At 39.4% G+C, this 14416-nt stretch overlaps 1 protein-coding gene across 1 annotated transcript; it reads right to left on the reverse strand.

The window, feature by feature from the left end:
• Window positions 1-470: 470 nt before the first annotated feature.
• On the reverse strand, window positions 471-10762 carry LOC147391044 (zinc finger CCCH domain-containing protein 1-like). The gene is made up of 3 exons (XM_086458686.1): window positions 10617-10762; window positions 9658-10502; window positions 471-804 (listed from the first exon to the last, which is right to left on the reverse strand). Exons 1-3 carry the CDS (start codon window positions 10651-10653, stop codon window positions 700-702), a joined length of 987 nt encoding a protein of 328 aa, XP_086314812.1. The 5' UTR covers window positions 10654-10762; the 3' UTR covers window positions 471-699.
• Window positions 10763-14416: the final 3654 nt, after the last annotated feature.

A 14416-nucleotide genomic window follows, 5' to 3' on the forward strand; every position in this document is an offset into this window, starting at 1 on the left:
AAATAAAGAGATGTGGGACTACAAAGTTGAGTACAATAGATTTTTTACCCCTCTGACGAGCAAAATTACTAATTAGAAAGTGTAGGCAGGTGGGTGGGTTTAGAACTCAGGTCATGATATCGACACAGACTTTAACCAAGCAAGCAAGCTAGCACTTTTGGAGAATAATGTAATGTAGAAAAAGAATTAAAAACACACCAGTTCTAATGAAAAGCCAGAATAATTGGATCAGACTTTCTCCTAGACTGCCCAATGTCGATCCAATTTCGAAAATACCAAAAGAAAGTCATGCACCAGTCTCAATGGGCACCCTATTTCTCAAGAACAGCAAGAGATCTTAAGCCATGGGGGCTTCATCTGGAAAATAATAGGGACTAATTCCGGTTCATCACCCAAGCTTAAAGAACTGAACTATATAACCATAAGCCATTCAATTCAAAAGGTGGGCATCTACTAAATCGACCGATGAATGAGCAAGTACACAATATTTACAATAGGGAAACAAGGTCATATGTTAGCACAACTAAAAAAATTCTTCCACTTGAACAAATCCCCCATCAAAAAAGATACATTGTGTTTTTACACTAGCAATAATGCTATTATGTAGAGTACTATACAGAAGGAAATTGATCATTAACTATCATCATTAAATCTAGAATTGACTCTTCTTGGGTTGATGCTTGAGTTGTTGACAAACCATTATTTTCCCTCTGCTGCCATCTTTTTCCGAATCTCATGGGCTGTGTTGAAGATCCCAAGAGTAGGCGTGTTGCACACAAAGCACTTCTTGTTCTTTGAATGATGCTGTGGACCAAAAAAAAAAAAAAGCAAGTGAGATATGAAGACTTTTAATACCGAAACTACCAAAACACTCCACAAATCACACCAAGTAATAAGCTGGTAAGCCTAAACTAAAGTTGAGAAACTTTAATTTAAATTTTAAAAAATAAAAATTTATTAATAATCTCCATCTCAATGTTTAGCCATAGGTTGCAGTTTTAAAGACTTCCAGATGGCACAAAGCATTAATTCATACCATAGTACACAATTTGGAAGTCCGAATGCAAAACTTAAAAATAAAAATGAAAACAGACTAATCTATGTCCACTGCTTTCAAGTTGCATTTAAAAATCATAGGACGAAAACATCACAAGATTTTCAAGATGAAGGGTTAAGGAACAAATGTGACAGATTACAACAGCATTATATTAGGATTTTGATATGTTAATTTGCTAGGTAATTCAGTCACTTTCATTAACCTTTACACCAAAACTTCCCTAGAAGTTGCAATTGTTTAACTGTTAATAATTTATATATATCAGCACATCGTCTGCTACAAAACCGAGCATGACTCGATCCAATTCAAAGAGACCGAGCATAACAGATGGGAATGGTTCAAGGTGAAGGATAAGAAGTTCTCTGTTAAGTCTTTCTATTATTGTTTGTTGCCGTTGGGTGAGGTTTCGTTCTCTCCTTCTATCGTTTGGTCGAATCTTGTTCCTGCTAAGGTATCTTTCTTTATTTGGCTTGCCTCTTTGGGAAGAATTCTCACCTTGGATAATTTGATCTATCGGGGGTGGATTACTCCAAATTTTTGCTTTCTATGTTCTAGGGATGGGGAGTCTATCAACCACATTTTTGTTCATTGTCCTTTCTCCAGAGTTATTTGGATGTTTTTCCTTGATCTTTTCTTGCGCTTCTAGAGGGTTGGAGTTCCAATATATTCGATTCTAGAAAGAGGCTTCTCTGGGCTATCCTTCCGTTCGCCATTGCTTGGGGTCTATGGAGAGAGCACAACAACAGGGTATTCCATAGCAAGGAGAGTTCATCGCATACAGTGATCTTGGAGATCTTGGGTTTTCTTTTCCTTTGGTCTAAGATGAGTAAAGACTATGAGGGAGTGGATTTTCAAGATTTTGTTTTCAACTGGGATACCATTTGTGACTCCTAGTTCCCCGACGGGCGTGTTTATTTGCTTCTTTTCTTCTTTTTGTTTGTTGTATTTCTGTTTTTGTTGTTTGGGAGCTATCTCAGCCTCCTTCTCTTCTTTTCTTGAATACAATTTATATTTATAAAAAAAAAAATATCGTTTGCTACAAAACCATAAGATGAATAATTAGTAGAAATCTCAAAATATGAATATAGCTCTTCTTGGAAAATGGAGGAGTTTGGATATTTCACGAGGAATGGATTCTTTGGAAGAGGATTACTGTGAACAAATATGGCAGCAGGAACTCTAGGTATGGCAGGGGCATAGTCTGGGTGACTTATGACAGCAGTGTTTGGAGAGGCATCACAAATGTTTCCAACGAACTCAAATTTAAGCCATTATAAGGTAGGCAAAGGGGAGATTGCGGTTCCAAATCAACCTTTGAAAGGGAGATATTGTTCTTAAAGGAGCAAATCCATGTATGTTTGCTCTTTTGGTACAAGAGTGCTATTGGAAGAGGAGATATAATTCAAAATGAATCTCAATGGATCAAGTTCGCTTCTGTGGCTTGCTTGCCACTACTACTTATGGGGCCCATATATGGAAATGGAATAGGAATGGGAATTTCATATTGAGATCGGTATATATAGCTTTGTCTTTCTCTACACCCAAGATCAAGATTTCCAGCCCCATAGTCCTAGGTTCTAAAACTCCATCTATGGTAGCTTTCTACATTTGGAGCGTCGCTTTGGATGGGATCCTAGCTGTAGACCATATAATTTGCCATACAATGACTATTATTGACTCTTGCTTCATGTGTAAGAAGAGTGGTGAATCCATGAATATATATATATATATATACATGGAGGAACTGAGAATACGAGCATCTGCTCATGTGGGGGAAGAAATAAAAAAAAATATCATCCAGAGCAAATACCCTATGGCAAAGAAGTTCAACAGTTCTAGGCAAGTGGCCAAAGTTGAAAAAATCTTCACCTGAACCAGCTTCCCTATGGAGGTGGGTGTATGATTTGGGGAAAGAGCTTTGGAAATTTCAACGCTCTGACTTTTGTGAAGTGGATGAGAGAGAGATACATCTCCAGTAGCCTTATTGGAAGGCCAAGGGAGCTGAGATTGGTCAAGGGATGCACAACCAAGAAATGGGGTGTTGAAGGTTGGGGTTGTGGTGAAGAAATTGCTTCAGGACCTTCTCTTTCTCAACCTTCCCTTCGCCTTAGAAGCCACACAAAAAAAAAATCCTGAAAGAGGGAGAAGAAAGGTGTGGGGATTGTGGTTTATCGGGATCACAATATAGGGATTACGGTCTTTGGCAATTGTGGAGCACCAAAACATTCCAAGCCATTGGAGAACAATGTGATGGCCTTATTAAAGTCGGTGATGATACAAGGTGAAACTTGCAAACAATACACCTCTACCTGCCAATACCATTGTAGACAATGGTAAATAACATTCCACTATGGAATGAGGAGTGTGTCATAACTCATAACCAGGCCGGAGCATGAGGTTGTCTCATGTATGTGGGAAGGGTGGCTAGAATCCCCGATTTTTACTATGAGCATAAAGACCATTGTATTGACTCTGTGATGGAAGAGGAGACAACCTTGGCATTCTAGATGTTAGTGGCGATAACATGGCAAGTTGTATTTTTGGTAGGGTTGATAAGCTGGAGCAAAGACAAAGGGTTGAACCTTATCAACAGGGCCCATGAACATAGTGGGGATGGAAGAGGAGACAAACCTTGGCATTCTAGATGTTAGTGGCGATGGCACGGCAAGTGTATTTTTGGTAGGGTTGATAAGCTACACTTTGGTAGGGTTGATAAGCTGGAGAAGAGAAAGGGTTGAACCTTATAAACAGGGCCCATGAACAAAGTGAAGAGTGCATACCTCATACTCCTCTTAGGTTGATAAGCTAGAGAAAAGACAAAGGGTTGAACCCTATAAACAGGGCCCATGAACACAGTGGGGAGTGCATACCTCATATTCCTCTTAGGTAGTCTTCCATTTAGATCCAATAATTATTTAGAGGCTATCACATGTTGGATTCCAACACTCCACGGACTCGTGTATCATTTCCACAATTTTTTCATATATTTTTTTCCCTTATACCAGGAAATTGATTAGAATCATATATTATGACTTCAACCCTTTCCAGTTGAATTTACCTTTTAGCAAGTACTCATCGAGTGGATAATATCTCTTGCGATATAATACATAGTTTCCCTCATAAAATACATTGTTTTTTTTGTCTCATTCTATAATATAATTTCTTTGTTCCAATTTTTTTTAACAGGTATGGGGTCAATGGTTAGAAAATGAAGTTGTGTTCAAGGGGGTTAAACCTAGGATGTGGGAACAACACTCCACACGTTTTACCACTTAGCTAAGTTGGCATTTCTTTTTTGTTCCAAATTAATTAAAATATACTATTGAATCTATGAATCATAGGTTTTAGGGATTGGTTGAATAACACTCATATATATCCGTGAAACATGCCAACATAGTTTATAGGAAAAGCCTTTTTTTCACTGAAGAACTAAGTTTACCTTCATTAGCATATTGATATTGTAGCTTCAAACTGTTAGCCTACTGGAATCAACCCACATCAGATATGTGGGTTGGTTGTCATGGGTATGAATCTCTTTGAAGGAATTTTCCACCCTTAAGGGTGAGGGGGAGTGTTGTGTTATCCGCATTCGTTCCTAGGTGTCACGTGTTTACGTATCATGCCCCAGTTCGACCCAACCCTCTTACATTCATAGTTGCGCCTTCCCCATCAGATCAGTCTTTTGGGGTAAATGGTTTGTCTGACATGGTATCAAAACAGGTTGCCTTACCATGTTGTGCAAGCCCAGGTGTAACGGCCACATCATCTATCACCTAGAGTTAGGTGTAAGCTCGCCCCGGAGCTACCCGGGAGCGCCCATGTAATATCATGTAAGGCTCGTTATGAAGCCATGTCAGCCCCCGTACCAGGGCATATCTGTTAGCTTAGGGTACATGTCAGCCCCGTGCCAGGGCACACTTGTTAGCTTAGTGGCATTTTCGTAATAAGGGAGTATGACCGGCCTCTACTTTTGATGTTTCCTTCTGGAAATCTAGTAAAGACTTAGCATACACTTTGTAGGAAGGGTGTCAGTGCTATCCCAATCCCCGGCCTACACCCACGTTGTTGAAGCCCTTGAAGCCCAGCTCCGTGGAAGTCCCGCGTGTCATAGGATCATCATTTGCTTGTAACGCATCTATTTGCTTTTATAACGCGTTACACCGTGTAATCAATATTATATCAACAAAGTTGCCTCCGGGCTTTATCTCGTGTTGCCTCGTTTACTTGTTTGCTAGCTACGTGTGTGTGGTGTACGATCATTTTACAGGCTTGCAAGTGGATTTGACCCCCTTGCGCCGCACGACCCCGCTTCGAAAGAATAGGGCCGTGACAGTTGGTATCAGAGCAGCAGTTGTTTGAGCACAGTAGATATTCCCCCTAGCTATTTCCCCAAGATTCCATTTAGTTCACGCGAACGATGGTAAGAGGAACTACTAGTACCGCGGATCTACCCGCTCCAAACACACCAGCACCACGTACAAACAAGGAACGCATTGAGGTATTGGAGGAAAAGATAGGTATGCTATCCGGTATTGTTGATGGTATTGCGCGAATAGATGATCGCCAGAGCACGCTGGAGGAAGGATCCGAGACATTCAGAGCTAGAGTGACAGCCCTCGAGGAAGATACCCGAGACAACCTAACCGTCTTACAGGAACAGATTACGGAGCTCACTACGAAAGTAGGCCTCCTGGTCAGAGCCGTCGGTAACGAATGACCTACCAGTAGTGATGCTTCTCCCTCGCGCTTTCGAGTACCCGAGCCACGTACCTTCAATGGTGTTCGCGATGCGAAAGAGCTCGAGAATTTCCTGTTCGACATGGAGCAGTACTTCCGTGCAGCTCGTCCGGATTCCGAAGAGGTAAAAGTAACAACTGCTTCTATGTATCTTGCAGGTGACGCCAAGCTATGGTGGCGGACAAAGTACACCGAGATGGAAAGTGGCCAATGTTCCATCGATACATGGGAGGACCTCAAGAAAGAATTGAAGCACCAGTTCTTACCAAAGAACGTAGAGTTCATTGCCCGTAGAAAGTTGAGGCAACTCCAACATACAGGTACAGTTCACGAGTACGTCAAGCAGTTTTCCGCCTTGATGCTTGATATCCGTGATATGTCAGAGAAAGACAAGCTGTTCTCATTCCAAAAAGGACTCAAGCCTTGGGTTCAGACCGAACTTCAACGGCAACGTGTGGAAGATCTCGCGTCTGCAATTGCAGCAGCCGAGCGGTTGACTGATTATACTCCCGCGGGAGGGAGCCAACAGTATGTACATCCTCAATCGAAGGGTTACTACCAGCAACCTGAGTACACAAAGAAGTCTTCGAATGGCAAGAATGGAAGGCATAGAAAGAGTTCCAGTCCGGGATCATCACGGAACTCCTCTCCTTCACAGAGCAGAAGTACCTCGCCAGTCAAGCGTCGTCACAAGCATGGATGTGTTTTGTGTGGTGGGCCTCACAAGACATTCAAGTGCCCACAGCGAGCCAAACTGACTGCACTATTAGCTTCCCAGAGTGACCCTAGTCACAAAAGTACGAGTGGGCGAGATTATGAAGATTCTCCTCACATGGGAGCCTTGCATCTTTTGAATGCAATGAAGCAGACATCTGAGACTCAGAATAGCCAGAAACGGAAGGGTCTTATGTATGTCGATATTGAAGTTGGTGGGAAGACCACCCAGGCAATGGTTGATACAGGAGCTACTCACAACTTTATTACCCCTGCAGAGGCGAAGCGTCTCAATATCCGGCTCGATAAGGGTTCAAGCCGTATGAAAGCTGTAAACTCCCAAGCCACTCCTATCCAAGGTTCGGCCAAGTCAGTGTCCGTCAAGATAGGTACATGGAAGGGTAAGTTTGATTTACTCGCAGTTCCGCTCGATGAGTTCAGAATTGTCATTGGGATGGATTTCATGCGACAGAACAAGGTTGTACCGATGCCATTCGCCAACACCTTGGGCATGCTAGGTGAATGTCCAAGCTTTGTTCCCGTCTCCACAGGCAAGGAAGAGGGAAAGTTAATTTCAGCCATTCAGGTGAAGAAAGGGTTGAAGAAAGGTAAGCAACCGTACATTGCTTCCTTGAGAGTTGAAGCCGAAGAACAGGACCATAGTTCAACTCCCACACAGGTTACACAGGTTTTAGCAGAAGTTGATGATGAGATAGCGAATTTGCTTTCGAAGACACTACAGCCACGTAGGTCGAATGATCATCAAAATGAATTGCTACCTGTTGCCACACCTCTTATAGAGAGGCCTTACAGGATGAATCATCCAAGACTAGCTGAGTTGAGCAAGCAGCAGTATGGGTCTTCAAGACGTTGTATCGATTATCGAGCAGTGAAGAAAATCACCATCAAGAACAAGTATCCCATCCAGCAGAGTGCCGACTTGTTTGATAAGCTTGGGACAGTCAAGTGTTTTTCAGAGTTAGGTCAGAGATCAAGTTACTGTAAGATTCAAGTTGCAGAAGAAGCCCCTCAGCCACTTAGTCAGAGTGTCAGCAAGAATTGTGATGTACCTCAGAGTGTTGTCAGCGTCAGAGATTCAAGAGTCACAGGGAAGTTATGGAACGGACCATGCAGACTACTTAGATTCCAGCTTGATTTTCCAGGCAGTGTACATCATCAATCAGTTTGGCCAACGGAGAGATTCAGTTCTGCGTTGGAGTATTTTAGGCATCTTGCCAATGCCGATCATCCGAATTGGGCGAATTTGTTCAATTCCACCACTCAGAAGAACTCTTCCTCCAACAAGAGTACTTTTGAACTTATATCAGGCCAACAGTATTTAACTTCTCACACTATTGTTTCAGGCTACAGGAGACACAGTCCAAGGACGTACAGGTTTGCTAAACTCTGGTTACCGTACAGGTTACACAGCATCTACTCTGTCATCCATGCAAGAAGTCTCGTACCAAGCAGATCAAGGAGATCCCGCGCGCAGCATTCCAACACGTACCACTTCTCATTCAGCTTTTCAGCCAGAGCGTGTTGTCGACAAAGTTCTTGAAGACGTCATTTCAACAGCAGCAGCAGCACGTGGAGTACGTCGTCACACAGGACATGCTAGAATTTGAAGCTACACAGGAGAGTGCAGAGAACCTACAACCTTTCAAGCAGCCGATTGAAGAGTTTGCCAGGTCAATGCGACGAGGACGTCTGCAGAATAGGTGGGGGAGACTGTAACGGCCACATCATCTGTCACCTAGAGTTAGGTGTAAGCTCGCCCCGGAGCTACCCGGGAGTGCCCATGTAATATCATGTAAGGCTCGTTATGAAGCCATGTCAGCCCCCGTACCAGGGCATATCTGTTAGCTTAGGGTACATGTCAGCCCCGTGCCAGGGCACACTTGTTAGCTTAGTGGCATTTTCGTAATAAGGGAGTATGACCGGCCTCTACTTTTGATGTTTCCTTCTGGAAATCTAGTAAAGACTTAGCATACACTTTGTAGGAAGGGTGTCAGTGCTATCCCAATCCCCGGCCTACACCCACGTTGTTGAAGCCCTTAAAGCCCAGCTCCGTGGAAGTCCCGCGTGTCATAGGATCATCATTTGCTTGTAACGCATCTATTTGCTTTTATAACGCGTTACACCGTGTAATCAATATTATATCAACAAAGTTGCCTCCAGGCTTTATCTCGTGTTACCTCGTTTACTTGTTTGCTAGCTACGTGTGTGTGGTGTACGATCATTTTACAGGCTTGCAAGTGGATTTGACCCCCTTGCGCCGCACGACCCCGCTTCGAAAGAATAGGGCCATGACACCAGGGCCCATGCATTGGGCCTGGACTTGAGGGGGAGTGTTGGCGTACTAGAATTATCCCACATCGAATATGTGGGTTGGTTGCCCCGACTTCATATATCTGGTGGGCCACTCCACTTAGTACCAATTGGTTTTGAGCTGGAATCTGACACAAACAACCTAGTTTCTGAGTCACAAAATTGTTATAAACATTAAGCAAGCTTAGAAGGATCTCCCATTTAGAGGGAAGGCTATGGAAAAAATTATCTTCACACGGTTTCTTCAATCATAGTTGTTCATTAAAGAGGTTTCCCATTCAATTGGTAGACCAATTAGAGAGTTTTTGACCAGTCATGCAGATGCCATAATTTTTTTCTTATTGAAATTGTTTAAACCCCTTGATGTGGTTCCGGTATTGTTATTAGAAGTTAGCATACTTCATCAAAACATCTAACATTAACTACTCTAATTCATGAGCTTCTTAATGAACTTTAAATGCTTCTTGTCTCACTTGCTAAGGACTACAATCATGAACAATGTGCAGGTTTTAGTCTCTAGCTACGATCAGATCCTTTATGAACCACCTATGACCACAATCAAAAAGAAGCTTTTTCTCCGAGCTGTGGATCACATGGCTCCCCAACTTGATCTTATGCGGGAACCATATGTCCAAATAGGCTTGGAAAAATTGGTACGGTCTTGCTTCTCAATTGTTTTTTTAAATTAATTTCAATTTGTAGCACATATTAACACTACGGTAGAGAAAAAAAAATACAAATTGAAAACAAACACGCCAACTTTATCAATGTAACTTAACAAACAAAGATTGAAGTAATTAGGCTGAAAAAAATCTTACCTTCAGAGCACAATGCTCGCAAAAATAGTGCTTGCACTTGGTAATAACAGGATCCACGAAAGATTGCCGACATATAAAACATGCAAATGGCAATGGATCGTCCTCTTCATCGTCACTCTGACCACCTACTCGTCCTTCCTCATCCTCATCATCCCCTCCTAAAGCTAAATTCCTCTTCCTTATCTTCTCTGCTTCCTCCCATTCCCTCTCCATCTGCCAGCCCGACTTATAATCCCCTCTATCATGCATAAACTTACACGCATCTCCAAACCCACAATAACCAGTCTCCTTATAATCCTTACAAATATCTGGTTGATAATCAAACCTCGCCGAAACCCTAATATGAGCAGAAGCCCTAAGAGGCCCATGAGCTCCACCAGCTTTCTCACCCGAAACTGTCTGTTCTCTTCGAAACCCAGCTTTATAATCCTTATACCCATGAATTCCTTTATATATCTTTTCATCACTAGAATTCGTGGATTTCCCCTTCAATCCATCCTTAGCTTGCTTAAGAACTCTCTCTCGGATCGCACGAGCATCTCTAGAAAAATCTGTCTCTGTTTCTAGGGTTGCTGTTGCTCTACTGTCGTGTTGAACTTGAATTTCCTTTGAAGATTCGAAATGGAAGATTGTTTTGTTATTGGGTTCTTGAGTAGATTCATGTTGTAAGGGTTTTTTCGATGATTCGGTTGTGAAGTGGAGATTGTTGTTAGGTTTTGGGGGTTTTTTCTGCTTGTGAATCACTGAAGAACCCTCGGTTTTCGAATATTCTTCGTTGTCTTCATCTTCGATTGTTCGTTTTCTGATGTTTTTGTTCTTTGATGGTTTTCGGAAGAAATTGCAGACTAGAAATGACGAAAAGAGATTTTAAAAAAAGAAAAAAGAAAAATTCATAGTGTGAGAATAAAATAACATAGGGATTTGAAGGAAAAATGGAGAAGAGAAAGCGAAAATCAAACCTGTATCCGACGGTTGAGGTTCGTTTGAGTCCTCCATTAACGATCTTCTAGGGTTTTATTCTTCCCCTTTTGTGGTGGAGAGGGAGAGCTGATTCTGAGAGAAGTCGCTTACTTCAGAGCATTGTTTTTAACCTCGGTATCGCGTCTCGTCTCGTTCAGCTCCGATACCGAGTTGCCTCGGACGATACGTCTCGTCTCGTTCCATGTTGAGACAATGGTTTCTAACCATTTAAAAAATCTGAAAAATTCTGAAAAAATTCAGAAATTATTCTTATTAAAAAATGAATCAAAAAAATATATATAATTAAAAAAATCATAATATAATTATCAAAATAAATAAATTAAATATTTACGTTATTAGATATGTTTCATTTTCATTACACAAATGCACCAAATTTGTTTTTCAAACACAATATTTAAAAAGTATCAAACTTATCATCAAAAATATCAATCAAAGCACTAATTGCAATTCGTTAAAATGTAAATATATGATAATGAGTAGGTTTATACATGCAAAAATAATTTAAATACTAATATAACATTCAATTTGAGTTTAGGGTAATTCGAATCCAAAGCAAACATTAACTAAAAAAAACTTGTAAAAATAGAAATCATGGAAGCAAAGCGCCACAATGACATGAGTTGAAATTTGCACCGATGTCCGATAGAACATGTAACATACTTACCTACAAAAGATATTTGATAATAAGTTAAAATCACATATACAAAATACAATCATATAAAAGTAATTTTAAATCAACGTATTACTCTTGTTCCTCGTGGTGTGGATAAGATCGATAGTTTTCAAGGAAGAAAAAAGAAGTAAAGGCGTCAGTTATGGTTTCGCTTATGTTGGTTTGACTGTGCTTCCTTTGTTCATACCTTGAGCTTGTTTATCCATGATATGAATAAGAACGTCCGTACCCATACACATCAGTAAATTGGCCATAACCATAATAAGAATCATCATGTCCAAACTCAACACTCTAGTTGTTGGATGCATCATTTTCGTTCATAACCATCTCTTAATGGTAGCTATAATGATCATAACTTCTATCACCGTCACCATAATATTGAGTCTGAGTTCCATCATCATTACCATTACTACGAAATTCTGTCAATCTGGCTAATCTCCCACGTCTCTCTTTGAATGGTCTAGCACCATAATTGGTATCTTGTGTCGTGATCACGATATCAGGTTCACTATCATCCCATGCTCTATCATGTATTTCTTGACTACCTCCATCATCATTATTACTACCATTCGGAGATGGAGATCTACTTGTACCTCTATCGGGTTGAGTACCAATCTCCCTATCCAACCAAGATAAGTCGTTATTATCCATAAAAAGATCTTTCATCTCTCTCAACTATTGGTCTAATACATCATCATGCTCAAATATGAGATCTAGATCAATAGGATTGTAATAATTATCTTCTGATCTACGGTCCATGATATTGCGAGTTCGTAATCTCATGTTATAATGCACAAACACCAAGTTCCCTAACTTTTTCATTTTGAGTCTATTACGAGGACAAGTGTGGATTAAAGCAAAGGTACTCCAATTTCTTTCACAGCCTAAAGACGAGTAAGTCTGACTCAAGATTTTAATCATTATTTTTCTGAGGTCAGGTGCATCATGACCATAATTATACCACCAATCACCTGATAAGAAGAAAAGAAAAATGTTAAATACTTATTATTTGTTATTGTATAAATTATTATTAGTTATATTTTACCTGGTAAAGAAGTTTTACTTATGTTTCTAATTAGAGCATCAGCGAAATCCCATGTTACGTTAATAAATAATTTAATCTATTTAAAATGCAAAGAATGATTCAAAAATAATAATAAAAAATTATATACTATAGTTAAATTATACATACAAAAATTTTAAAATAACTTTGAATTATTTGACAATAGTATGTATTGATACTTAGTCTATCGCCTTCCTTTGATTAATCATATCTGATTCCAACTTTTTGATAACCCTTTTCGTTACTTGAAAAAGTTCATTGTTTTCCATTAAAAAGTTATCATACCGAAACTGAGGATTTAAATAGTACGTTGCAATAAATGACAATATCAATTTTCTTAATATCAAAATATTAATATTTAAATTATATTAAAAATACTTAATTATTACCCGCCATATGAAGATCTGATTTAAGATGATCTTATCACCTCTTTTCAATAAATTGGATATACGGTCAATGATGTCTTACCGAGTCTATTATTGATTGTTTGATTCTTCCTTGTATTCATAAATTACAGTCAGAGTGGGCTTTTTATCTTAGTCAACGATTTTCAAGAGTTTAACCAAAGGTTCCATGACCTTACAGACCTCTTCTACCTTCTCCTAGAATTCACGTTGCATGATCAAATCTAAAATCTTTTTTGCTAACTCTCATTTCTTCCTATCCCTCATAAGTTCCATTCGTAATCATTTATCAGATGCAAACATGATTTTCAAAGTCGATTGATGTCGAATAAGACTTTGAAGAGTAATGTATTGCGTAGCAAACCGTGTGATCCCAAGACGTAACAAATCATGCCCCTCAGTAAATGTTCTCATCAAACTCACGAGTTTGTTACTATTGTATATGAAACCTATAATTTTTCGACCATTTGAAATAACAAGAGTAAATAACGACAATTTCCCATGTCCTCAAAAATTAGGTCGATGGTATGTGCAGCACAAGGTATCCAATACAAATGAGGTTTTCTCAACATTAAATCCAAACCTGTAGCCCAATATGATGTTTCATTGTCTGTTACAATCTGAATAACATTATTTTCACCTATTTAATCTGCTACCTTCTCCATTAATCCAAGTAAGTACTATAATATCTTAGTAATTTCAGTTGCATTGATTGATTTGTGAAATATCATATTTCTATCAGAATATATCATAAAGTTGATGATGGACATCCTATTTTTTAATGTCCAACCGTCACATATCACGGTACAACCATATATTTGTCATTTCTTTTTAAGAGATCCAATATAATCTCTTAACTTTTCTACTTCCATGTCCAAATATTTTCCTCAAATCTCATATTGTGTATGACCCCTGATGCCACTCCCTGCTTATGCAATAGAATTCACTATAGTTTGAAAATATGAACTTTTTGTTGCATGAAATAGGACTGAGTTGAAGAGAACAAACTTTGTAATTGCTCGGCCAACCTTGTTTAATAATTTTTTCTCACTCCATGTTCCTTTCAATTCTTTCTATGTAGCTTCTTTTGACCTATACATATAAAGATCCAATCCTCTATTCGAAACATTATGTACATTTTTTTCTGCCCGTCTCAAATCTTGTTCGGCAATTTTAAATTCTTTATCTGTTTTTCGCAATTCATGACTATCCCTAACACTGAAAGTTCAGAATAATCCTCTACTTTTCTTCATTGTCCTAGATGAAGTGTCAAGTCCTCTACCCCCACTTTTAGAACTACTAAGGATCTCTGAAACTGAATGTTTTCTTCGATAATCATCTTCTTGTAAAGATCGTTAACTCATATCATATGCCATTCTCATCTGGGCATTTTCTTCTCTTTCATCAAAATCAAGCGACTCGTTATTTGAGTCATCTATAGGTATACTATCATCAAACTCAATCCCACCTTCAAATATTTCATGTAATCTTTTCATTGATATATTTTTTTTTGGCTACTTTTAATTTCGATTTCCCTATCATTTGCTTCCTCATCAACAATCGAGTCTCTTTGGGATATTTTGGACAAGCCGTCACTTCTCCTATTTTAAAAGACAAATGTTCTTTAAGACGTATAAT

This window comes from Akebia trifoliata, chromosome 11 (assembly GCF_017979445.1).
Source record: "Akebia trifoliata isolate Shusen 1 chromosome 11, ASM1797944v1, whole genome shotgun sequence".
Lineage (NCBI taxonomy): Eukaryota > Viridiplantae > Streptophyta > Magnoliopsida > Ranunculales > Lardizabalaceae > Akebia > Akebia trifoliata.

Coding starts and splice junctions, on each gene's coding strand:
- LOC147391044 (XM_086458686.1), bottom strand. CDS start 10,653: ATGGAGGACTCAAACGAACCTCAACCGTCGGATACAG. Junction 10,503..10,616: donor ACCTCAACCGTCGGATACAG/GTTTGATTTTCG, acceptor CGTCATTTCTAG/TCTGCAATTTCTTCCGAAAA. Junction 805..9,657: donor GCGAGCATTGTGCTCTGAAG/GTAAGATTTTTT, acceptor TTTGGTCCACAG/CATCATTCAAAGAACAAGAA.